Source organism: Meleagris gallopavo, chromosome 17 (genome assembly GCF_000146605.3).
Source record: "Meleagris gallopavo isolate NT-WF06-2002-E0010 breed Aviagen turkey brand Nicholas breeding stock chromosome 17, Turkey_5.1, whole genome shotgun sequence".
In the NCBI taxonomy this organism is placed as follows: domain Eukaryota; kingdom Metazoa; phylum Chordata; class Aves; order Galliformes; family Phasianidae; genus Meleagris; species Meleagris gallopavo.
Genome location: NC_015027.2, coordinates 7,526,162 through 7,552,791, shown reverse-complemented (window position 1 = coordinate 7,552,791; position 26,630 = coordinate 7,526,162). Strand labels below are relative to the sequence as shown.

Genomic DNA, 26,630 nt, shown 5'->3' with positions numbered 1-26,630 from the left:
CAGCCTGTATTGGTGCATGCAATTATTCCTCCCTAGGTGTAAGACCCTACACTTGCTTGTGTTGAACCTCATCCTGTTTCTTACTGCCCAGCTCTCCAGCCTGTCCAAGTCTCGCTGAATGGCAGCGCAGCCTTCAGGCGTGTCAGCCAATCCTCCCAACTTCGTATCATCAGCAAACTTGCTGAGGGTGGCCATTATCCCCTCATCAAGGTCATTGATGAAGATGCTGAACAAGACAGGACCCAGCACAGACCCCTGGGGGACACCACTGGTTACAGGTCTCCAGCCAGACTCTGCACCACCACCACCGACCCTCAGCTTGGCTCTATTGTATGAAACTGCTTGTTTAACTCAGCCTCATCAGGGTGTTTCCTGTGGGTGGGATGTGTTATGTATTTCACCACAGTTCTTCTGCAACCCATGCTCTCAAACAGGTTTTTTGGCAGTGGTAAGGAAGATAATCCTGCATGGATATGTTTTTTCTATGGCACATGATACGAGTCGATTGCTTAGCACTGAAAGCTGTGCTTTACAGAGGTCTATAGTTTGAAGCCATAGGCAGACTTGGAGCTAGCTCTTGTTATATTTGCCTCTGTTTACATGCTTATCTAATAATAAAGGGAGGATTTTTGAAATAATAGTGATCTGTTTAATTATGTATACGTACTTGTGTTGTTGTTTTTTCTTTTTTTTTTTTGCTAAATATACTTGTTTTCATATTTGACTGAGGGCTTTAGGTTTCATTAATCATCTTTATAATCAAGTGTACTGTCTTCCAGCATTGTATCTCTTATCTATGTAAGAAGAGACTTTGCTCTGAATCTGTTTAGTGTCTTAGTGGAGCCTTTTATTCATCAATCTGAGAAGAATAAAGCCACAGGGATTTGACATGGCAAATCAGCTGCTTTCTTCCTCTCCCCCCTCCCTCCTCTCCATACCTGGTTTTCATTCTGGGACAAGTTCCTGATATAGGTAGACAGTATAATTGTTAGTGGATCTCAGCTTTGTGCTAAAGCGTATGTGCACTGCTCCTGGTTTTGCAGATGATGATTCAGATGATGTCAAGAAAATGAGCAAAATGCTCAGTTTTCCATACTTTAACATTTTTATACTTTAGAATGTGCTGCTGCATTCCCTAGGCAACTGCATTCACAGCCCAGCCGCATAAATGTACTTCTACATGTGCTTAGCACTGGAAATGAATCCCTGATCCTTCTCCAAGCAGCCTGGCCAGGGCCAGCACTAAGAAATATGATGACATGAACTTGCATTGTTTATCACCAAGCAAATGGTGGTATATAAAAGCTGGAGCTAAGATTGGGAGATCACATTAGTAATTTAAAGGTTACAAAAGCAACCTATCAACCCAAAAAAAACAACAAGGATTGCACAAAAGTTATTTGTCCCCAAACCAGCCATGTGTAGAATCCAAGAATTGACCAAACTTCTGCTTAAAGGAAACTCCATCAGTGCTTTGCTAATACATTGTTTTCAGCTGCTGTACAAGCCTTATGTATGCCTATCCTGTAACCACTATGCCTATGTAACCTTTTAGTTGGGATTTCTGTGCCATGAAGTGGATCAGAGAGCTGATCCAGCTTAGAAGGGAATTGTGGAAGATGTTTTTCTTTGAGCTGACTGAGTTCTTTATCTGGGCCATAGCCACGTGTGGGGCTGTGTATAACTGAGGGGATAAGAGGGAAAGGGTCATGCTGTGGCTTATGGTTTGGTGGTGGAAACCTTAGACCCTTCTTGCTGCCAAGACAGTGCATTATCAAACTGTGGCCTTGCACATTCCTTGGTACAGAAATGCACGGCCAAAGCATGCAGACTGGTTTAACACTCTTCTGCTGTGCAGCTGCAGGAATGTTTTTGGAGTGAGTATAGACATTGCAAACTTGTGCTAGCCTTGGTACCGTTTACAATGAAGCCACAGTGATGTGGGGCTTTGGCATAAACCGGCTTCCCCACCCCCTTCAGGATTCTCTGTATTTACTTAGGCAGGCAGGTCTGAGCTGCTGTGGCTTCGCCGCTCTTTTAGTGGGATTAGCTGGGACACAGCTAGCTTGGAAGCTTCTCTGCATGCTGCTGTTAAGCCTCTCAAGCAGCTATGGATGTTGTGATGCTGCGAATGTATGATACTTGAGTCACTGTGCGGCCCTGGATCAGATGCAACTAGTCTTTTTCATTTTGAAGTTAGTTTCTTTTTCCCTTCGTGCTGGCAAGGTAGTTCTCTATCTTGGTCTCATACTGTCAAAGAATGCATGTGACACACAGCAGGAGGGGGGGTAGGCAAGAGGACAAGGCCACGGTGCTGCTGTGCAGTCACTGAGTGCAAGGAAATTTGTAGCTAACTGCAGGTTTGTTAGATTGCTCTTTTCTCCCAGCCAGTAGAAATTTGATGCTGTGAGGGAGGGGAGTAGTTTAGAAGAGGTAAGGAAAAATAGAAGAAAGGAATGTTGAGTTTGAACACACCAAACTGAAATGAAAGCTTGGAGAGGTGGGGGGATGGAAGCAATAACTGAAGAAGAGGATTGTGGGGCAGGTTCATGAAGATTGGAACAAGGCTAGGCCAGGAAGGTTACTGTCATCAGAACCAAAAGGTGGAAGTAACCTTTTGTTTGAGGGTGTGCAAAACTGATGAAAAACCTTTGTAGCCCCCAATTAGTTCATTGCACATGATGATGTGCTGGTGCAGGAGTGGAGTACTGTAAGGGAATATCGGAGGGCCGGTGGCAGAAATAGCTGCTGTTTAGTGGTGAGAGGGCACATTTTGGTCAGTCACAGCTGCCAGACTTTCTTATGAGGATAGGGGACAGGGACTCTTACAAGCTGCCAAAAGAGAAAAGCTGCGCTGAGGTGAGGGAAGCTTGAGCATTTTGTTGCTCATTGTCACCTGGCTAGCACAGGACAAGCCACTGTAGGGTTAAATGGCCACATGGCTAAGCCAGGGCTCTGTGCCCAAAGCAACACTGGTGCTTTGCTCCCTGAGATTGCATACATCTACAGGAGGGTCACCCAGAGCAGCTAGGAATGTCCAATGAGCTCCTGGCTCCAGTCTCTTTGCTGTAGTCATTCTGCTGCCAGGTAGAGCCTGAACAGCCTGTGCAGAGTTGTGCCTGCCTGTAGGAGATCCAAATAACCTAGTTTCCCTAGCAACAGTGGTCTCTTTAATCACAGAGATGCGAGCCTACCTCTGTTATTAGTGTTAGGGCTTACTTTCTGTATCTCGGTAGAGTAATACTTTGCTTCTGTTGGAATAAATGGCGGAATAAAAGCAAGAAGGTCTGTCTGCCTCAGAGATAATTAAAAATCTCTATAGGTGAATTTCAGTGCTGTATGAAACCATAATAGGAAGAAGAGGGATTATAACTATTTCTAAGCTTTTTGAATGTGATACAGATACAATATTAAAGTTTTAAATTCTGCGTGGGGCTTTCTCTGCACATATCTTGTGGCAGTGTGTGACACTGATGGGCTGGCTCTTCATTCCTTGCTGAGAGATCTTATTTTCATTTTCATGCATGGAGAGACAAAGTGAATGATGCAAAGGTAAACTGAATCTTTATGCAGTGCTGGGAATAAATCTCTTCTTCCTAACCTAAGTCTTCCATCTTCCTTTCCTTTCAAATGATGATTTCCCTGTGTAGTAGGAGACAAAATGTGTTATGGAAATTAGAAATACAAAGCCTACTTCTTAGTAGGAGAAAGCGAGGAAAGTGAAAATACTGTGATTCCCTGCAAGCCTTTCTGCTGGTATATTCTATATGGAGTTTACTTCTCCATTAACAGAAAGGGAGCAAGCCATACAATTAGAAAGAGAGCACTGGGAGTGAAAGAAATATTCCTGCTTTCATTTCTGCACAGCAAACAAGTCTTGTTACTGCATGTGTGCAGGAGAAACTGGTTTGAATAGGAGTTTGAGGAAATTCTTCCTTGATCAAAGACATGAAGCTGACATAAGCACCCCGTACTGATGTTCCTCTGTGGATAAAGCAAGTGTTAAATTGTCAGCAGTGTTTTTCAGGCTTCTTGGGTTAGAAAGCTGCAGGAGGGATAATTCAATGGAAATCAGGTATTTGTATTCCTCCAGTGAATTTGCCTGGTGTTACATTTTTATTTTTATTTTTTTAATGACATAAATACTGTAGAGGTGGAAGGAAGAAGAATGATCGTCTCCCACATAAAATTCTAATTTTTGGAGTCAGAATGGTCCCTAATCGTGCCTTGTGACCGCATAGAAGACCAGTCATCTTGTGCGTGGTGGAGGTTATTCCTGTTGATTTCTTTCCTTACCTGTTTGAGAATTGGAATGCAAAGGCCATGAAATCTTCTCTTCTGTATTCTTTTAGCTAAAGGGCTCCTGACAATTCAAGCATGAGATTTGTGATTTGTTTGGCTTGCTGATATGTGGTCATTATCCAACTTATCTGAAATCTCTTTTGTTTGTGACTGATCATCCTTACTTTAGCACCTCTATTTCAAGCCTCCATTTACCAAATTAACTTAATAGGATGAGTTCCAAACAACTAAGAAAATCTGGAAAGTCTCTGACATCTCAATAAAAGTCTACTCCAGCAAATATGTACTGTTTCTTTTCTTTTTTTCCTTCCTCTCCCATTCCTATGGTGTTGCACAATCTAAAAGTCCTTTGAGAAACTGAGGGCTTGAGCACAAGGTAATCCCACGAGAGAGTGGGTGACATAAAACTCATTGAGCTTGTTAAAATAATATTGCCATGGTCACTCAGCAGCCTGAAGGCCACATATACAGCAGTTATTTAGCTGGGTGGTATTTGCTACAAATTGAGACAGAGGCTCACTTCTACAGTGAGTTTATTGTTAGTTTTCGGTATATTGTTTGCATAAATTCCCTGGACCAGCTCTCCCTCCTGAATAAACCACATGGATCAAGTTTTATTCTGTTTCACACAAAGTTCACATCCTTTGCTGGAATGAGTCATGCTTTAACTGAGTTTACTGTGAAGGAGGAAAGTGGGCTTTAAAATGTTACTCCTCCACCCTGCCTTGGTGATGTATAACGGGATTATTAGTATGCTTGGCAGCTGCTGCTTATTATTTTTGCAGAACCTAGATATGTGAAAACAAGTAGAAACTAGTTCTACAAGTAAAAATTCAGTTCCAGTGTGAATTTAATGCAAATTTTTAAACTTTTTAAGACCAAAATCAAGCAAACAAAATCCTCGTTTATGGCTTTGTCTTCCATAAGGCTTGCCTGCTACAGTAGAAGTGGATCTAGCTTGTCTGCCTTTAGTTATTCCTCAGTTTGGGGAGAAGAGTGAAAATTGATGACTTGTAACTGAAAGCAGCAGATTTCTGCCATGGCCTGGGCATGGCTATCACTGCTCACACTTCTGTACACTGACAGGTGAAAATGCTTCACCTGTCAGTGAAGCATGAGCAACGGGCAGAGTTGCTTCCACCCTCCTTTGGGCATGATAGATGTGATTCTGTGGCACTGTGCAGAAAGCAAATGTTCATTCTCTGCGTGTATTTGTGCAGAGAGGTAAAAGACCTTTTAATTTATAGCACAGGGAGCAGTTCTGTTCAGTGTGTCCTCAATACAGATTTTTGCAGAAACAGTCAAAAGGTACCAGAATCAATTTTACTACTCATTTTTCCTGCAGAAATTCATTGATACCTCATAAAAATTCAAACGTGGTATAAAGAATCAAATTAACCATTTTATTTTATTTTATTTTTGTGGGGTACTGGAGAGAAAGAGGGTGATTGTTTATTTGCTTAGGGAATTAGAATTGAGGAGGAAGGCAGCCAATAGAAGAAGGATTCTTAGAGTTTTGTTTTTGGCAGCAGGCCTGTTCACTTGACATGTAAGACCTTTCTTTCCTAGTCCTCTTGCTTGTAGGTCTGAAGAGAACTACAGAACCATTGAATCATTTAGATTGAAAAAGACCTTCAAGATCATCAAGTCCAACTGTTCATTTTCTGAGCTATGTATTATTGATGATTGCTAAACTGTCAGGGACATCATCTGTTCATTTCCACAGAAAAATAAGGACAAAACAGAGGCTGTTACCCCAACCCAGTACATTGATAGACCCAGACTGTGTAACTTGTATGGAGCCTGTACGAGTATTTACCTTAATGCTAATACTTTTGAAGCAAAACTTGGAGGAAAGAGCTGCAATTTCATGAACACCAATGTTAGATATTAGAAAGGACTTTGCCTTTTGGGACTTAAAGTGATCAAAATGAATGCTTGGTGACATGAGTTTGATTAAATTTATGCTTCCACTTGATCTATATTTAACTATCACTGATTCTGTGATTACTTATCAGTAAACTAAATAGCTGGGACATCAACAGTGCTGTGGTTGACCAGCCTGTTTCATATCCAGTTTGGCTCTGACCAGACAGATTTTTCTCCCGTGTTTTGCAGATGCTTCATTCAGTGGCACACCACCCAGCTATGCGTATGATGCAGACCGTGCTGAAGAACAGAGGCGACATCATGATATGATGCCCTACATCGATGACTCGCCATCATCTTCCCCTCATCTCAGTTCCAAGAGTCGAGGCAGCAGAGACACCCTGTCTTCAGGGTCTCTGGAATCTACAAAATCAGTGAGTCCTTTCCTGCCTTTTTGGGGTCAATCAAACCTTGTAAAGTTGGAAGGAGTAGGCTGCTTTAAGGGGGAGGGGGGCTGCTGCTGCTGTTGCTTTAATAGGGGGGGCTGCCAGAATGGTAAGACGGGTTAGTTGATACTGTATCAGTCATGTACTACTATGTTGTATATTTAATGTTAAATTGAGACTTCTGACTGATGTTCAAGCTAAATTTCAGAAATAAGTGTTCTGTGTATGATTTTTTTAACTCATTTTTTCACACTTTGAATTTATTGAAGAAAAGGGATGCTTAAATGCTGTTAAGTCTCTAAATACCAGATGTTTTGGAAGAGGGGATCCTGGACCAAAGCATTCTAAAGTATACGTGCATTTAGGGCCTGTGTTCATTGTGTGCATCTGCTTATGTGGGTTGTCATTGCCTTACACAAGGAAAATTAATTATTGTTGGGTACTTTGAAGGCTTTGATAAGGTATCTGGAATATACAGTCCATTTCTTTTGCCCTATGGAAGTGGAATAAGGAGAATTAACACTGTTAGCTCTAAACTGCAGTGACGTGTGGGAGATGGATGTTTATCATAAAAACTTTTACTGTTTACTAAATGCATATCCATATAATCTCTTCCGAGCTTTTTATCTATCAGAATTGACTGAGTAGCCTGATTTGTGGTTTTCGTGTGGCCATTCAGGCTATTTTGCATTATTTTTGCTTCAGGGGCATGGCTATTGTTTAGAACTTGATGAATTCTTTTTTTGTTTATTGCATTTTTTCTCTTGATAGAGAATCTACCACTTGCTTTGGTAAATAACTATCAACAACTCTCTTTAGTCAGAAATCTCTTATATTTAACTTGATCTGTTTGCCTTTGAGCTGTAAGTTTGCCGTTTTTATCCTTTTGCTTTCAAAATTGCAGAGCACTTCCATACCAAATTGGTGTTTCTTTGAAAATCTTTGTCATCTGCAGACTTCTGGTTCCCCAATTCATTCATAAAAATACTTAGTAGCACAAAAACAACTCTTAGTTTCTTCCTACTATATTTCTAAGACAGTGTAGCCAACCAACCTTGAATTCTCAATTTGCAAATGACACTTTGAAATCTGTCATTTAAGTTGTTTAATTTGTGTTGACTTTGTATTGTTCTGTCCTATTAATCAAAGTGTCATGGGAGAAGATGATGGGTATTTTACAGGTATCAGTATACATGTAAATCAACACCTTTATCAGACAGTTTTATTTATTTTATATCAAAATGATTTCCAGAGTCTGACAAGTTCCACAAACCATTGCTTTTAGCATTGATTTTATCCATCCTTCTATCATTCTTCCTTGGTTAGTCTCACATCATACGTTTCCTAACTTCTTCCAGGATGAATGTTAGATTACAAAAACTACTTGAAAGTGTTCTTGTTCTTCTCCTCAAGGTCTCTTAAAGCATTATCAAGTTCATATACTGTTGATTTGTTGTATTTCCTTTGAATATAGTGTATGGAATCTAGCTAGCTGTTTCTGCTTCAGCCTATTAACTCTGAGATGCTTTTTTTTCCTAATTGCTTGGGATGAGAACTCCTGTGATATGCAAGAGCCTTTTGAATGGAGAAATGATCATTAATAATTTCAAAAGCTCCAAGAATATTTTGATATTGGCTTGAGATTTTCAGATTATGTTTCTTAGGTTAAAAGGAAAATGCAATTTGACATCACGTGGCTGAGTCAAAGAACCCACTGTCACATTGTTTGTAGCTGGAGGCCTGGAAGAGAAACTGCCAAATGTTTCATCTTAGTCTTGATTTATTTGAATATCACCTCATAAGCATTTAAAAGTAGATAACTTAATGTTGTCCTAACAATGCTAGAAGACTGCCTTTTAAAAAGAATATTACTTATAAACAGCTGCTTTCTTCTCTCTGACTATAAAAAGATTCTTTATTGTTTCCAAAAAATGGAGGGGTACCGAGACAGATTAAACTTAAAATAATGAACCTCAACTGCAGTTAGTCCACAACTGACAATGCTATCTATGAATGAAGGTCCACAACAAGGAGGAAGAAATTAGTTTATAAATGGTTATGCTATTTCCTAAACAAATTAAACTTTGACACAAGTTGTTGGATGAGTCTTACTGTAATTATGTTTTCACATGTAGTGGAAAAGACATCAGTAACAAAATTAAGTGTCATATACTTTGCTCGTTGCTGTGTATTTAAACCGTGTTGGATCAGAACCCTGAAATACCAGAATGCAAGTCTTTTTTTTTATTTTTTTTTTCCTCACTACACTTCATTAGCAGAAAACATGTGTGTGTGCTTGCTTTTATAGTAGTCCCTTGTTCTGTCTTCTTACGTGCCTGCAGCTATTTAGATTATCATGGCCAGAGTCTAGAAATCAACAGTTACTATGTATAACAACTTGACAGTTATATACTGTTTTGTCAAAACATTACATTTGTAAGGTTGTTTAAAAGTTAAAAGATTACTGACTATGCAGTCCTGCCTTATGCAGATAGCCTTGAGTCTTTATAATTAATTTCAATTACACAGTTGTCCTATTTTTTGTATAGTTTTTCTGTGTTATTTAGTGCACGTAGTAAGTAATACTCACTGGATTCAGTATTTTATTGCTCTGTGTATGCGGGACGCTTTAAACTTAGTTCTGAGTACACAAGTGCTCATTTCCTTTGGACATGACCATTAATTCCAAATACTATTGGAATGCTATGCAGGCCTTAATTATCCCTGCAGTGTCCTGTGAGATAAGAAGATATCATGTCCGCTTATCACAGGTAATGAAGGCAGAGAGATTAAAGGAAGTGCATCTGCTCATTTTGAGTCCTTAATGTGAGATGTCTGATGTTACACAAAACCAGCTTCTAACTTTTAATGTGTTCTTTACGTTCGAAGAGAAATTCCTTTAATTTCACTTGCAACCAAGGGCTACCAGCACTTCAGTCAGACACCCAGATGAAAAGCATGCAGACAATGATGTATTTTTTAATGTGATCATGACCAATTCATTTAGCATCACAGACCCGGCAGCATTCTGATGTTGTTCTTTGGCCTTATTCATCAGAACAGTCTTTCTTTTGGAGATCAGATCATTGATATCTGAATATTGAGGGCATTGTTCTTTGATATATTTTTATGTCAAAGGGATTTATATATATAAGTATTTTTACCGACTGACTAAATCCTTCTGTCTTTTGACAGAGGCTGTAGTGTTTGGTTGGATAGCGTGGCAGGCTGGCCTCCATTTGGTTACCTAGCCAACGTAGAGAAGATGCAGAGTGACAAAGCAGTGTCTTGTTCCAAAAGAAACCAAGAGGATACCTCCTGGACTACATGTGGAGGGGCTTTATGTTCCTCAGCCTGGGAGGTGACAGACTCCCAGCACCTCATGTCCTTTGTTCCAGGAAGTGAGGGCCACAAGCTGACTTCCAGAAGGCTGCTGTTCTTCTCAATCTTTGTCACTTAGGATCTGTTTTTTAATTCCCTCTTCTGCTTACATCATCTAAGTAGACTAAAAGATGCTGACTGCTCTGCATTCAAATTGTACAAATTCAACTGCATTTTATTTCTATTTCACCTGCTTTGTGTCCATCACTCAAACATATGCTCCTATCCAAAGAGGGTGATGAGGGACGCCATCCTTAGTTTTATCTTTCATTGAAAGAGGATGTAAACAACAAGGACATTTTTGATGTGCATCTCAACATCCCAACTCATCGTTTTTTAGTAAGGAGGCCTTAAAAGATGTTTGCATTGAGCAGTTCAAGTTGTACCCCTCTTCTGGCTCTTCCAGAATCTGTTGCTGAGATGTGAAAGCATGTCTTGGCATAAAGCCAGCGTTTCTGCCAAACTTTGTTGCTCTGAAGCAAACCTACAAGGGAAAGATGAAAAGGGAAGAAAAGGGAAAAATAAATATAAGTTGTTTGTTTATTGAACTTGAAAATTTTTTCCGAACAGTTAAACAATTATTATTGAACTTTCCAAAAATTTTGGAAACTTTTTTGGAAAATGTCAAACCAAATGTTTGCCAAATGACACACAACTGGTAAGTCCAGAAGGTGTCAGAGGGTGTAATGGGTTGTATTAATTCAGACTCCTAGAGCAGAAAGAGCAAGAATGTTTCTTTTCTAAGCATTAAGTCAGAGTAAGAGGTGAAGTGGATAGCTATGTAGGGTAGGACAGAGGAAGACGATAGCACCCTTCTCTAAAGGAGAGTTAATTGCATAGAGCTTGGGGTAGGTAGGTAGTTTGAGGATAAAGGCACTGAGAGAGTATAGGAAGCTTCAGTCATGGGGATCCCATTGCTGCTACTCTTGTGGGAAGAGATTAGAGCAACAGGGAGGGTAAAGGTGAGAAGGCCTTTCAAAGATCTGCTTGCCAACAAAGGCAGGCTCTAAGACATGGTTGGATTTACGGGTATTGGGCTCTGGAGATGGGAGCAGGACAGTCTCCCACCTGAAAATGATAGCTGTCACTCTTCTAGAGCTTAAGAGATTATTTTTTTTAATCAAATATATTTTTTACCAAAATGGATTTCCAATTTTTGTATGCATCGCTCCCTGAGAGGCAGAAGTGCTGAAGCTGAGCAACTAGTTCCTAGTAAGAACATGCTTAGCACCTTCATTTTTTTTATCAAAATTTAAAGTGCTTCAACAAAATTAAAATGCTGCTCCTCTGAATACTGTGAGATGTTAAACTGTTCTTTAATGAAAAGATAATAATACAAATATGTAGAGTCTATCTTTGTTGTTTGCTCTGTTGTTTTCCAGTTGAGTCTAGCGGCGTGAAAAGGCTTTGGCTCTCCAGACCATGGAGTGAAATGAAAACTGGCATGTCTATGTAAGCTTCCTGTCAGGACCTGTCTGGAGCAGAACAGTCAAATTTTGCTTCATCTGACTTTTTTTATTTATGAAATATGAGGAATGTGTACTGTTTATCCTCCTGAAGTTGAGTTCTGACAAACCGGGAAAGCACAGGAGGATGAGGGGCAGAAAAATTGACCTCTGAATCTACATTAATAAATGAGATTACTTGTCTTACAGCTCTGCTTAGTACTTCTGTTGCTGGCTTTTCCTGTCCTCTCCAGCATTTCCAAATCCTTCTCCTTTCTCCCTCTTGATATTTGGTATTTATTTATTTATTTTAACTTAATGCTGCATTTTTCTCACTATCTCCAGCAGATGCAACTCCTTCTTCTCCAATTCTGTGTGTTGCTGGAGGGCTCTGCCTGAACGTACAGCCCTTCCTGAGGAGAGCTGGCACATCAATACCGATGTTATAAAAAATGTTGGCTCCTGTCCCTGCTCCTTCCCCTGCAAGGAGCATGATTGGATTGATTGCAGAATTTGCCCTGCCTAATATCACCTACACAATAGGACACCTCCAGGCTGCTTGGCAGATGCTTTCAAAGATATTTAAACTTTAAAGATTAAAATGAATGTTTTTTTCTCTTTCATAGGGTGTTACTTTGTCTGTGAGATTCTGAGCTGTCCTTACGGGAAACCTCTCCTTTGAACACGTTCATTGCAGAACATGAACACACTGTACCAAAGGAAGGTCTTGAGAGTTAAAATGCCTTTCATACGCCCACTTTGAAGCACTGGTTTTCTTTACAGGGCTGTTCTGGCAGCAACCACTTGGCCAAATCTTACACGTGGTGGTTTCTAGATTCTTAATCTCTATTCTTTTAACATTTGCAATAAAGCAATTATTGCTGTTAATTTAAATAACAACCACAAACCTCTGAGCTCTTTAAAAAGAGTCGAGAAGAGCTGAACTTGTCTAATCCTTGGAGCTGGTGAATCTCAGGTTTGCTGTAATTGAATACAAGCAGTGCCAACCTGCTTACTAAACCAGAGTACTTAGGCTGACAAGCTGTAAACACATTCAAAACAGCCATGGCTTCAGGCCAGCGTATGCACGCTCTCTTGTATCTTTAATGCTACTATCCACTCTGACTGGCCTTTATTTATGATTGTGATTGGTTTTTAAATCATTGGAATAGCAGGATGCACCACCCAGTTGCGAATAAAACAACAAAACATTGTAGGTGTGAAATACCCATGAAACTTCCTTTACGTTGTCTTCCATCTTCCCTCCCTATATTATATATATGTATTAGTAGTTCATTGAGGGTGGGAACAAAGCATTGATTTCTAGCTTGGTTTGTTGAGAGCTGGCTGCTTCTTGGATGCTCACAGCTCCTACAGAGCACAGACAGGAATGCCGTGGCTGCTCCCCTAGTTGAGTTTTATAAAACAGATTTATTCCTAAACCTGTGGGTAGAGAGACAATCAAAAGGTGGAAGTCCAAGGGGGAAAGGCTAGAAATGGATGCTTGAGTCAGAAAGGGATAAAATCAGAACATGAAATACTAGCTAGACTTGTACTAGTCAAGAACAGGTTAACCAAGGCAGGTTGGAAGCCTGGGATGGACTGCTGACCACCTGGAATTCTCTGCTTGGTGGTCAGAGTTTGCCAGTATGGGCTGCTCCCACATCCTGCTGAGAACATCCCATCAGCACATAGGTGAATTAATAGGTGTATTTTCCCCAGCTTAGGTGATCTTCTGGATGTAGTATCAGCTTCCTACTTTGCCACAAACTTCTTGGAGATTTCAGACTGCTTCCTGTCAGGGTAAGGGAAGTGAGTACCCAGCCTTGGCAGATCTCCCTGAACCAGTGTACATCTGGGTGATGCCTCTTGGGCCCAGGATGTTCCCTCTCTTAACTGCTTTCTCCCTGGAGCACAGAAACAGAGCAGACAGTGAGGCTTTGTGGTTACAAGGTTGCTCTTTGTTCCCCTTCCTTCAGATATGGCCAAAGCAGAAATTGCCCTTGGTGCTGCTGCATGCATCATGTTGTTGTGTGCTCTAAGGGGAGAGCAGAAGGACAGCATTGCAGTATCCTTGCTTGCTGATTGCTCTGACTTGTTTTGAGTGTGCAGGTGAGCTTGTTTCCAATTCTGTAAGCAAGAAATATCGTGATACCAAATAATAAACTTGTTTCTCCCTGGTGTGGGCACTAGCTCCTAGTGAATTTCTCAGTCATTGTACAAGTTTCATGACAAGAATAACTTAAAAGCACCCTGAGGCTGCTTTCCAGAAGTTCTAGCAGCAAGAGCAGCTCCTTGGTGCATCAGATGACATTGTCAGAAGAGGCCATGCCCAGCAGGAGGCTCATGTTGGGCTCTGCTTCTCAGGGAGAAACACAGAGTGGCAGCACAATGGAGACAGCAGCATGGTGTCCTATTGATCCCTGACAGCAGCAGGAGATCGTTTCTTCACATTTGAGGAATCTTTGTGTAAACTGAAGGTACTGCATTGGAAACCTTGCAGTGTGCTCTGCAATTGTTGGATAAAATCCCCTGAGAGTTTCCTCAGCAACTGCTGCACTGTAGCTTAAAGCAGCTAGGCCCTGTTCAGGCTGGCTGGATCTGAGGCTGTCGTTTTGTAAGCATCATACTTGGAAAATGCTCCTATAAAAAGAGTTAGGACAATACTGTGGGCTTCTCAATGTGACCTTGTGTTAATGGCCAGGAAGGAGAGCCTGTAGTGTGTCCTGGGAGATGTTTGTCTCCCTGAAAGCAAATCTCTTTGAGAGGAAATTAACATTCAGGCAGAAAGTGCTGTCTCTGTCAGCTGATGGTGCCCAGCAAGAACTGGCTTGTAAATTAAAGCTTTTATTTGTGAAGAGGAAAGCTGTTTTCAGTGCTATAATGAAAACTGTTGTGTCACAGTTGCGATGGGGAAGTTTGAATCATTTAAGCTACTTGTCATCGTGTGGTGCTCCTCACAGATGTTACAAACATACCCAGCTGGTTTTCACGCACCCACCTCCTCTAAGAGAACCTGCTAGACATAATTATAGTGCTGTGTCAACACTGACCAGTTACTTCATCCTCAGCAGTGGGGACTTTGGAGCACTGTCAGTTGTTTTTCGATGCTTCTCTGTGGAGCTGCATTTTTCTTTTGTAAATGTGCTAAGAAAACTTTGGAAACCCAAAGATAAGTGTTTGTCAGGGGTCCTAAGAGCTTCATACAGGCAGCTAGATGCCTCTTTAAATGAAATAAATCTTTGCTAAACATCTTCGTGCTGTCTTTCTGGGTTACAGAATCACAGAATGGCCAGGGTTGGAAGGAACCTCAAGGATCATGAATCTCCAACCCCCCCGCCACATGCAGGACCACCAACCTCCCCATTTAATTCCAGACCAGGCTGTCCAGGGCCCCATCCAACCTGGCCTTGAACACCTCCAGGGATGGGGCATCCACAGCCTCTCTGGGCAGCTGTTCCAGCACCTCACCACTCTCATTGTAAAGAACTTCCCCCTGACATCCAACCTAGATCTCCTCTCCCTCAACTTAAAACCATTTCCCCTCGTCCTGCAGTTATCAACCCTTTCGAAGAGTTGATTCTCCTCCTCTTTGTAGGCTCCCTTTAGGTATTGAAATGCTGCAATGAGGTCACCCCACAGCCTTCTTTTCTCCTGGCTGAACAAGCCCAGCTCCCTCAGCCTGTCTTCGTAAGGGAGGTGCTCCAGTCCCCCGATCATCTTGGTGGCCTCCTCTGGACCCTCTCCAACAGCTCCCTGTCTTTTTTGTACTGGGGGCTCCACACTTGGACGCAGTATTCCAGATGGGGCTTCACAATTGCAGAGTAGAGGGAGACAATCACCTCCCTGTCCCTGCTGGCTCCATCCCTTTTGATGGAGCCCAGGTTATCATTTGCCTTCTGAGCCACAAGAGCACACTGCTGTCTCACATTAAGTTTTTCTACTATCAAGATCCCCAGGTCCCTCTCCACAGGGCTGCTCTCAAGGACTGCTCCTTCCAGTCTGTTACATGCATGTACCGTGCCTAACAGTGGTGTCTGAGCAGCTATCCAGGTGCTACCACTACAGAAACTTTAAGGATCAGTCATGTTAAAGATTTCTGTTTGAGCTGTAAGAAATGTCATAGAGATGCACAGAAATGTGTTGCAGTGTTTCTTTGATCCTGTCACCACGTAGTTACTTTGTCACTGGTGTTTTTCTTAAATCTTCTGCGTGTGAATGCTGAACTATGAGTCCTGGTTTCTCTGAGATGCCCTTTCAAGGTTTCAAAAGGCACAGTGGTTCTTAATGAACCTTGCTGAAAGGTGGGATGCAGAGACAAATGTTTTCCATGTCGTACACGATGTGCACGTACATTTCACTCTTATGCTTAGAACAGCTTCTGTCACTTTCCTTTAAGAGGTGTTAGCGGTATTTGACACCTCACAAAATTTTTATAAAGTAGTTGCTGCAAAGCCTTTTAGCCTAGAAAATAGCTTATGAAATATAACGAAAGCATTCAAAAATCAGGGTTGTTATTGATGACACTGAATCCAAAAATATCTGGGAGCGTGAGAATCCATTTCTTTCTTAGCATGGTGCGTGGGCTCCAAGCTGCACTTAATGTGATAGCTGCTGTAAGCTTACCTGTAACCAAGGTACAGCTCTCCATAATGAACCTCGTATATACATTTGCAGCGTTCAGAGCGTAGGACTCGAAGTAGAGCTATTTAAAATCAGCTGTAGACGGGCTTTATGTTCAGTCAATAGAGTGGAACATACTGTTAGTGTTTCCTAATCCTCCTCCTGCTGAAATCAATAGCCAGAGATTCCTGTAGGTATTAACAGGAGTAGGATGGAGTCCCTAGCACTCTACCCAAAGCCCTTAGAAGTATTTGCCTATTTACTTTTTCAGATCTAACGATTGTCTCTGCTCCTGGAGTCTTTCAACAACAATACGGGGTGGAAAAATAGGAATTTTTTTTTGTTTATTTGTTTTTTAGGTAGTCATTCATAGAAATAAAAAGTTGAAAATGACATTCCGTAAAAAGTGATGCTAGGGGCGCGTCATTATTTATAATCTCCACTGTTTGGCTTTCCTTTTTTTTTCCTTCAGAATTTATGGGGATACTCCATTTTACCAGGTTAAACGTTTTTCAGTGATAATTGAAATGTAGAAAAGAGATTATTACTTCTCTTAAAACTTGGTGATTAACATTGGTGTTTGCCCATGAACGTATTTATTCTTCTCTCTTTTTTTCCCCAGTTGTTTTGGTTAAGAACTGCTTTATGGAATTCCAATAAGAAAACCAGCATGTGCAATCCAAGCAGTGCTGATTATTCAGTCTTTTAACTAAAAATAGACCTTGTGCAAGCTGGCAGTGAAAATAACTTGGTGAATAGTAAAGAGTGGGAGAAAGAACAGCCATCTTAACAGCCATGTCAGGCTGTTTCTGCTCTATATTCATGTGCATCTGTGTAGAAACAGGGAAACTGATCCTGTCTGTGTAGAGAAACACATGGCTTTGGAACAAAATCATAGAGAATCCTCATGGGAGGAGAGAGTGAATTGCACATAACCAGAGGTGCCTACAATTTGTTTAGAATAATAGATTTTTGAATTTTAAAGTTTTAAGTTTTGATTTATGCGAAGAAACCCAAGCACCAAAGATAGATGACTAAAGATAACTTCTATAAATAAGTGCCATCAGTTTCTGGTGAATAAAAATTTTTCTTTGGTGTTTCTATGTCTGCTTCTAGAATCTTGACACTAAACACAAGTTTTTTATCAGCCTGTAAATAAATAAAATCCTTCTCCTTACCCTCTCCATTCTCATTTTTCTTTTTTTTTTTCTTCTCCTCACTTAACAACTTCTTTATAGAGTGAGCCAGATCTGGAGAAAGGCCTGGAGATGAGAAAATGGGTCCTGTCAGGAATCCTGGCCAGTGAGGAAACCTATCTGAGCCACTTGGAGGCTCTGCTGCTGGTAAGCACTGCTATATTTCCAGCACCAATACTTGCCTATTTGCTGCTACTTCCATCCAAAATTTTCCAGAACTTCACGTACCTTGATTGTCAGTTGCTCAGTGCAAAAGGTACCTGTTAGCCACTTCTCTAGTTGAGAGAAAGAAGCCAAAAGAAAGGACTGGATATGGCACAACCCAGGAGATATTAATCTGATAGCGTGCAGGAGCACTGTCAGTATTCAGTGCTAAGTATTAGACACACTTCTCTACAGTTGGACAGAGATTGAGGAAACTGAGTGTGAAGTGATTTTAATCACGCTATTAATATCCTGGGAAGATCCACATACCAGAGGTGGCTGATATCCATGAGAGAATTTGCTAATGCCTAGCTTTCAGCAGTTGTGTGAATGCAAATATCACTTATTAATAGGCTGTAAAACAACTCTTTGGAAGTATGTTTTGTAATGTGGCAAGGGTGAATGTACTTGGTTTGCATGGTAATGGTTTCCTTCATCTCTCATTTCAGCCTATGAAGCCTTTGAAAGCAGCTGCCACCACCTCTCAGCCTGTGCTGACTAGTCAGCAGATTGAGACAATATTCTTCAAAGTGCCTGAGCTCTATGAGATCCACAAAGAATTCTATGATGGACTCTTTCCCCGAGTGCAGCAGTGGAGTCACCAGCAACGTGTCGGAGACCTCTTCCAAAAGCTGGTGAGTTGGCTACAGTCACCAAAGCTTCTCTTACCTCTCATTCATCTCACATGTGCTGCTACAGCTTCTTCTGGTGACTTTGCATGGACTGAAGGGATGGAAACCTGTCTCTGGAGTGAATGACAGGTTTCTAGCGTTGCCTTACTGTGGAAAGAATGGCTCTCAGTGCTGTTAATTACAGACTCCAACAAGTTACGATATTAATATAAATACAGTTTTACAGAAATGTTGAATCTCCAGGCTGTCTGCAGCATCATCAAACCATTTACTTTACAGGAAGATTGAGGAATGACAGTGTTTGTTCTCTCTCTCTCTCTTTTTTTTTTTTACAGTCTTTTAACACCAAAAATAAGTATTTCTCCTCATTGCTGAGCTCCCTCACATGTATTTCCCTTTTCTCTATGGTGCTTTGCATCTACATTTTTTTATGGTGATTGCCTTTAGCTTTGCTTTTCTAGCACTATAGTGACTTTGATATTCCCCTTGCAGCTGAGATGATGCAGTCAGTCTGATTCTGAGACTTCTCCAAGCAGCCTCAACAAAATTCTCAGGCCGAAGTCATGTAAAGCGTATTCTAAGGTTGATTTAAAATTGCTGAGTTTCTGAGTCAGATGAAAAATTGTTTGCATTCTAGGAGATTCCTTTGGCCTCTTTTGCCTCTCCCCTAGTGCATGCAGAGAGCAAAGGGATTAAAAGGGCTGTTTTTTCCTTTTAGAAAAGAAAAGAATCTCTGCATTCCTGAGGTGCCTCTGATTCTCAGGGTAGGAGTGACATTCCAGTGAGGGGTTTATTGGATGGAGAGTGCTTTTTACCAGGGTCACTCAATTGTTAGCAGCTGTGTAGCCCAGTACCAGCACCACTGTGGAGCAGGGGGAGAAGGGCCTGGAAGGGGATGTTTTCCATGCATGCTGACAGCTCAAGATGAAAATATGGGAATCTGCTTTTTGCTGCCAGCATGTTTTAGCCAGAAGGGGTCAAGTTGATATCTTGGCCAGTAGCTCTGCATATGCAATTTAAGCATCTGGTTTAAGAAGAAAAAGCCAATTGCTTCTGGTTGCTGAAGCAAAGATATACATAGGTTATTCTGAAAGTAATGCCTCCTGTTTATTTCCATGAAAGCTACTGCTTCGTATGCACTCCCATGTCAGATGCCTTTCTGTCAGAATGCCCCTCTGCTCTCGTCTGTTGCACAGCAACAAGATGTAACAGAATATTGTTGGAAAGGTTCAACCTCTGCAGCTATTTAGGTCTTTGTTTAAGACCATTTCTTGCTGATGGTGGTTACAGGCCCTTCTGTGGCATTCTCATTTTTATCTTCCCTTGATTCTTGGGAATTTGTAACAGAATTGGTGGTTTTTTTGGATTAGTATTGGAAGCAAAGAAACAAATTGACCTGGTGCGGGCAACTGAGCTAGCTTAGTGGTTTTGGATTCTGATGGTTTGGTACAGAGTCAGTGGGAATTGTGAACTCTTTGCTGCATGAAGTAAAGCTCATTATTTTTGGCAGATGGGAGAGACAGCAAGATCATCAGGCATTAGAAGATATCTTTACAGGATATACATCAAATCTTTTGGAATAGATTGTTTAGTTGTGGTTGTGTTATGCAATTTGTTGATAAAGGCTGGAATCCTTGCTATTATCCTGAGGTCTCCTTGAATATAAACTTTCTTGAACATCTTATAAAATAAAGCAGTGTGGATTGAAGTTAGTGCATGTCACAAGTTCCAGAATTTCATGTGGTCTGGCACAAATAATCATCCATTTGCAGTGCCAATGGCTGTTATTTCACCTTTTTCACAGAATTACAGAATGGATACAGAGGGAGTGAAATGGGCTTCTCGTGCATGTGGAATATTTTGTACAATTTTTAGAAATAAATATTTCGCAAATGTTCTAATAGTTTTCAAGAATGGAAAACTTTTCACCAAAAAACAATTGGTTTTACCAAAGTTTATTTAGTTTTCATTATGCTCTTTTTAATTGAAAAAGGAAAAGCTCAAACTAGCATGAAAACTTGGGGAGCATTATTGGAAGATCAGTTTTTAATGGAAACGATGTTTTAATGACAGCATCTGTAGGGAAGAAAAACAAAGCCTATAGAGCCTGTTCAGGAGTAGCAGGAAATGAAAGAGCCACACAATAATGGAGAAACTCTAAAGCTCTGCCTTGTCATCTGGCATCATCCAAACCTGAGTGTCATAAGCCCTGCAGTAATTCTGACAGCTACTTCTTCAGGGATTTATGCCCCACTGGCAGCTGGGGCTGGGTCACCACTGGCAAAATGGGCACAATCTCTTTCAGCTTCAGTCATAAGCATGTTTTATGGTATGAGAGTTTAGACCAGCACCTAGTCTTTCAGTAAAATCTGCCATAGAGAATAGTCTCTGCTAGCTAAAGCTAACATTTGGTACAGCAAACGCTCTCCAGACAGTGCCTTTTTCTCATCCATCATCTCTTGCATAAAGCTCCAGAGAGAATGGAGAACACTGGTTATGGGAGAGCCACAGAGGAAAAGAGCACTGTCTGTGAGAAAGTTCCCTGCTCTGCCTGTTGTACCTCTTGGGCAAAGGGGAGCTGTAGAAGTGATAGGGTAAATGCAAGCTTTTCTGCTAACAGGCTGCTTTTAAATGGAGTCTTTTACAGCACCCCACCTATTGGCTCACTACTGACCACGTATTTGAGAGCACATTCAAGCTGTTGAGGTGTTTACAGCACAGCCTGTGCTGCTCCGCAACATAAAGACTGCTACTGCGATCCAGACAAGCTTGGAAGCTGCCCAGGGATTTCCTGAGCTGGATCTTTTGTTCTCTGGCACAAATATGGCTGCAGTTAATAAGTCAGAAAATGGGATCAGTGCTAGGGCTCAGTGATGATAGTGACTCATTACTGGACTCTGTTCTGTCTTTACCTGGACCTAAGTGCTGCAGTCACTGCCTTCACAAACAGATTGTGCTGCATTTCTTCTACATTTTCAGCATCTTCTGTCCTTATTACAGTGTTTGCTGATGCGTGTATAGTTTAATATCTGGGCTTGTTTTAGTGTGACCAGCATGTGTGCAAAAGCTCCAGCTAGTAGCTTACTGGGGTCACACTTGTGCTGTTTGGCTGCATCATTCCTGTCTGATTCATATTTTGTGGCAAACATCCAGCAGTTCCAGTTACATCAATGAGCTAAAATATTAATAGATACTAATCTGGCAGTTCAGAAGGGAAAAATAGATGGCAGTAATAAAGATGTGTCATCCTCACAGGCCAGTAAGTGAATCTGTTCAGGATATCTGGAGTTGGCTGTATGGAAGACCTGCTCTGTTAAAAAGTTAGAGACGCCTGCTCAGTATTCCCTGTGATTCTTTGTTGTGAAGGAACACGACCTGATCATTAGATACTCAATCTGGCCATCCCAAACTCGTCTTCCTCAGCATTTATTTGATTTTGTTTTGCTTCCTGCAGGCCAGCCAGCTGGGAGTGTACCGGGCCTTTGTGGATAACTATGAAGTTGCCATGGAGACAGCAGAGAAATGCTGCCAAGCCAATGCTCAGTTTGCTGAAATCTCTGAGGTAATGTCACGGTATTCAGACACATGAGCCATCTGAATCTGACTAATACCCTGCAGTGTCACTTATCTATTCTCCAACAATCTTTGCAGCCCTGACTTCTGGAGCAGTTATGAGCTCCCTTAGACTCACCGCTTCAGCTTGCATTCTTACAGTGATTTATATTTTGGGCTAATAGAGGTTATCCTACAGACTGCTTTTACGTGCTGTCCCTACCCAGGAAGTCGTCTTGTAACAACTGACATTCCTGTGAGCTTTTCAGTGCTGTGCCACCTGCATGCATTTCTAGAGGGAAAGTTGTTTTTTGAGCTTCTCAAATATTGCTCTTCCTAATGATTATGCTGACTGCATGTAAAAAAGCCATCTTTAATGGCTTGCATTATGTCTATCAGTGGAATTGCAGGCTTCACTGGTTTGGAGAAGAGGAGAGAAAATTCTGTTTAAAATGGCAAGTGCATTAAGTGTAATCTAGATTATTTACCAGCTGCTCTGATTTCCTCTAAGAGGAGTACTTTGTGTCAAAATATTTTGAAGACTTTTTGCAGGCTTCCCAGGCCACCAGCTTTGCCTGCAGTGCATGGTCTCCTTAACTGTTTGCATTGCACTGATCATATCTTGAAGAACTCAGTTGCCAAGAAAACGTGTACTTCATATCCATATCCTTAAAAACAAGCAAATAAATAATCAGAGCTGAATAACACTGATGGTGTTTATTGCTCTGAAAAAGCTATTGAGTACATTCAATATTGCACACCCCTTTTAGATTTTTATGATAAAGAGGTAAAATGGAACATTCCTTCTGTGAAACAAGGGAAGCAAGTCTTGCCTGTTGGAGTCTGATGTACTGCTCAACAGAGTGCAAGTTCTTTTATTTTCTCCTTTACTGAGGGTTTCCATTGGGTTCTGATCCTTTGTCTGACCACTTCTTTGCTCCTGTGGTGTCAGCTTATTAGCAGAGTAGCTTCCTCTGCGCTTCCTTTTCTCTCAGTACTGAAATGTATTCCGCAGAGTTTCCCATTTATTAACAGTAGCAAAAAAGAAAAGTCACAGGCATTGTTCCTTTTCTGTTGTGAAAGACAGCTGACTTCTCCAAGATCACCTAGCTCTGGGCATAGATAAGTATAATCAGGGGGTGCTAAATCCCAATCCTGTACTTTATTTATTGGTGGTGTGTACATGCTGTGACAATGACTGCATTGTTATGGACATGCCTTTCTCTTGCAGGTGATTAAAAATTCTACCATCTCTATGTTGCTGTAGGTGGTTCCCTCTTTTGTTGCTTCTCTATTGATGTGAACTCCTAAGAAATCTGATTATTATTTGAGATGTGTAGGTGCCTTTGTCACAGCAATGGTGAAATTATCAAGAAAACAGGCATATTTTTTCCTTGATTTGAACTGTGACAGGGCTGTCCTCCAGTCATTCTTTGGCCCTTCTTTGGAAGAACAGATAGTCTCTTACATTCCCATGTGATATTTCAAGGTGATTGACCATCTGCTACGTGGGTTTTCTTTTTCTTTTAGAATCTAAAGGCTAGAAGCACAAAGGAATCTAAAGATCAGACGACGAAAAATTCCTTGGAAAGTGAGTGATCCATGCAGAGGATACTGGTTTGTCAGGACTGCGTGGGGGCTGTTGCCAAGCCTCCACTCACTTCTTCTTTTTAAATGTTCGAAGGTTGTGGAGTCTCTGTTGGCTTTACATGGGAAATCAGTTCCCTTTTGCTAAGTAGTAGAGCTTCTGCATAGTAAATTGCATGCATGCATGGGTGAGCTCCTGCCCAGCTTAAACCTGATGAGTCCCTTTGGGCATAACCAGGCTAACCAAAGGACTGCTGTGTTCTTAAGAAAACATCTACTACCCAATGTTAGCACAATCAGCTTAGAAGTAATTGCTCTATTTTTTTGCCTTCTCTAGAGAGCTTGGTCAAGCTCAGTTCTCATTCTGCTTGCCTTTACATGTATACATAGTAAAAGATAAGCTGTTATATGAAGCTTCCATAATGATTAATGTAAAAGCCAATCCCCTTCCTTTTTTGGCCTATTATCAGGGTTTGGAAGCACTCAACAGTGTCATGCTGAACTCCAGAAGGAGGGATGCACTGCCAACCTTTCAGGGACCTCCTTGGCAACTTTAAGAGTGCAAGGCCCGATTCTGACCTGTGGGACGAGGCAGGTTGCCAGGAAATTGTTGCAAGTTTGCCATGCTGTTTGCAGTTGTTTCGTACCACCTTGTGTGCTCCTCATCCACTGTGTGACAGAGTATGCTCACAAGTGGGTATTTGTTTGCTGTAGAGCATGTTTATTTCCTCTGTGTGTTCATGTGTATTTTACTGGCTGTGTAGCACATTAACCTTGGAGAAGAGTTTCTAGTACCTCATCAGTTAATAAACTGTGCCTGTATGCTCAGTGGCATTGGACAAGTTGTTCTGTGAGGGCTGCATTTAGGTACCTCTTTTTTATGTTCTTGCTGCGTTTTTTTCACAGCTCTGCTATACAAGCCAGTGGATCGAGTGACTCGCAGCACGCTTGTACTGCATGTAAGTATCTGAAGGGCAGCTTTCCAACTTTTCTCCCATTTCCTATTTTCTTTTCCTGTCGTGTTTCCCACTGAGCTGCAGGACTGCAAAAACTAAGCTGCTATGCTGCATAGGAGCCTCTTCTGTTTACACTGAGGAGAGGGAGCCCATGGTACCCTGGAAGCTCTCAGTGGTGTTACAAAGTGCAAAGTTGTCATTTCTCTTCCTTGTAGTTACCGCCTTACTCTAGCCTGTAAGAAGCCGTGGAGTATCTTCTCCGATGGCTTCAGTTGGGAGCTTAGGTCTGGGGCACTACTTTCCAGTGCTGCTCGTGATTCTGTTCTTCGCTTGTGTTCTTGGTGGCAGGATTTGCTCAAGCACACTCCAGTGAGCCACCCGGATCATCCACTCCTGCAGGATGCCCTGCGGATCTCGCAGAACTTCCTTTCCAGCATCAATGAGGAGATCACTCCTCGTCGGCAGTCCATGACTGTAAAGAAGGGGGAGGTGAGTCTTCCTGCTTCCATTATTTTCTCAGTTCCTAAATACTGGTTGTACCTTTGTGGAGCAGACTGGGAACCTGAGCTACTCATTTGTTTGTTGCTAAGAAACAGTTTATGCAGTGTCCTTGTTTTCTAAAGGATATTGTACAGCTCCTCTCTGTTTTCTGCTAGGAAAACAGTTTGGAAACCAAGAGGAAAAGAATGATTAGAGTTTCGTCCTTAGCACTTTTTTAATGATTTGTCATACATCATTTCTATGATGCATAGTTATGCAGTAAATGTATTTTACCTGTAAACACAAACCGAACAGGAAGCCTAGAAAGAGAAAAAGATGAGGAATTATCAGAAATCATAACAGGTTAGGAAATGCTATGTTCTAAATATTAATTCATGCCATAAAACTTATTTTTTTGCATCCTCATTTCTAAAGAACAATATTGTGAATGGGACAAGGAAGCAAAACAAATGAAATGGGCTGGGAAAGCTAAGGGAGATGTTAAAATCCTGTAGGTGTGGTACAATTCTTCTCAGCTCTGTTATGAGTTTGAATATGCCCAAGAAGCTCTAAGATGTGGGGTTCCCTTACCTGCATGTCATGCTGTGCAAGGAAGGCATAAACCTACACAGCAGTAAACTTCTGTGTTCCTCAATGGGCTCAATTCATATGCCTTGTAATTTCATTAGACGACAGTTCAGTCCTTCCTGATGAGGGCACACCGGTACTGACAGAAGTACTAAGAGACAGGAGGATGTAGGATACTGGACAAAAGGGAGGTGCAGCTCAAATAATAAATTTGTAAGAGGAATTGTGGCAGCATGCTGAAGACACTGGCTGATCAAAAGTGACCCAAATTACCCTGTACAAAAACATCTCTTACAAATCCCAGAAGATTGTTAACGTACCACAAACCTTCAAGATGTATTCCCAAATCCTGTCAGCTAAACATGCTTGCTTTTAGCTGTTAAACTGATATCAGCTGATGAAGATCACTAGAAGCTACAGTACTGGAAATTAGGTGAACTGTTCATCTGCAACTCTTGCTCCTATTCTCATTTTGTTAACTGAGGAAGGCTGCAGCTGAGCAGAGGGGAGACTGAGCAATTGAAAGCTGAGATGGAAGCTCAAACGTCAGTCACCAGGGCCTGGAGATAGTAGACAGCCTCATTAAAGTGGATGCTGATTGAGTCACAGCAGAAATTGCAGGCTGGAATGTCCCCGTGCAGGGGAGGGAGCACTTTGTGTTCTCCGGTTGTCTGTCAGCATCTCAATGAGGGATGCAGGCTTTGGAAAGTGTCATGCAGAATCCTAATGAAGTGCCAGTGCGCAGGCAGCGGGGCTGGCTTGGGAGGATAATCCTGATGATCTCTTTTCGGAGCAATATGTTTGTCAGATCTTACAAAGCAGGAAGGAGGAGGCCTGCTGGAATTGTGCACAGCAGGCCTGTTCACAAGCTCAGTGGTCCTCTAGTGCTTTTGTGTGTGATGGAGGGAGAGTGCATATTGAGGGATAGGGCTGTAGGTGTGCTGGAGGAAACTGGAACCCTTTGTGCTCTGCCTCACTGCACACTGCTTGTACTGAGCCTAGGGAAGAAAAGAACTTGCTTCTGATGCTTCCCTGTTTGTCTTCCACTTTGAGAGGCTGAATGTGGATACTTTCTCCAGTTGTTAAGACTATTCCACGTTCTTTCAAATCACTATCTGTCTGGGATGTAGCTATGTTCGTTCTTTGCACAGTAATCCAGAGGCAGAAGCAGGCTTCCAACTGCTTTGTGTGGGTTAGTGATAGGTGTTGCTTCCTACAGGCTACTCACCTTGGGGTCATAGCTGGGTTTTGTTTATGCCTGTACATTTTTCCTTTTCTCCTCCCACTCCCCTTGCTTATGCTTCCCCTGGGGTGACAGGACAGTGTGCAGTTTGCATTTCCTAATTGACTACCCTCAATACATAATGCA

General features: G+C 41.5%; 1 protein-coding gene across 1 annotated transcript in view; it reads left to right on the top strand.

Moving 5' to 3' along the window:
- The first annotated feature begins 4,738 nt into the window (after window positions 1–4,738).
- Window positions 4,739–26,630, top strand: part of BCR (BCR activator of RhoGEF and GTPase) — a 55,467-nt gene continuing 33,575 nt past the window's right edge. Inside the window, exons 1-8 of the mRNA XM_019621087.2 lie at window positions 4,739–4,829; window positions 6,364–6,605; window positions 17,305–17,409; window positions 17,916–18,101; window positions 21,553–21,660; window positions 23,181–23,241; window positions 24,144–24,196; window positions 24,542–24,682. Of these exons, the coding sequence (XP_019476632.2) occupies window positions 4,739–4,829; window positions 6,364–6,605; window positions 17,305–17,409; window positions 17,916–18,101; window positions 21,553–21,660; window positions 23,181–23,241; window positions 24,144–24,196; window positions 24,542–24,682 (987 nt within the window). The remainder of the gene's footprint in view (window positions 4,830–6,363; window positions 6,606–17,304; window positions 17,410–17,915; window positions 18,102–21,552; window positions 21,661–23,180; window positions 23,242–24,143; window positions 24,197–24,541; window positions 24,683–26,630) is intronic.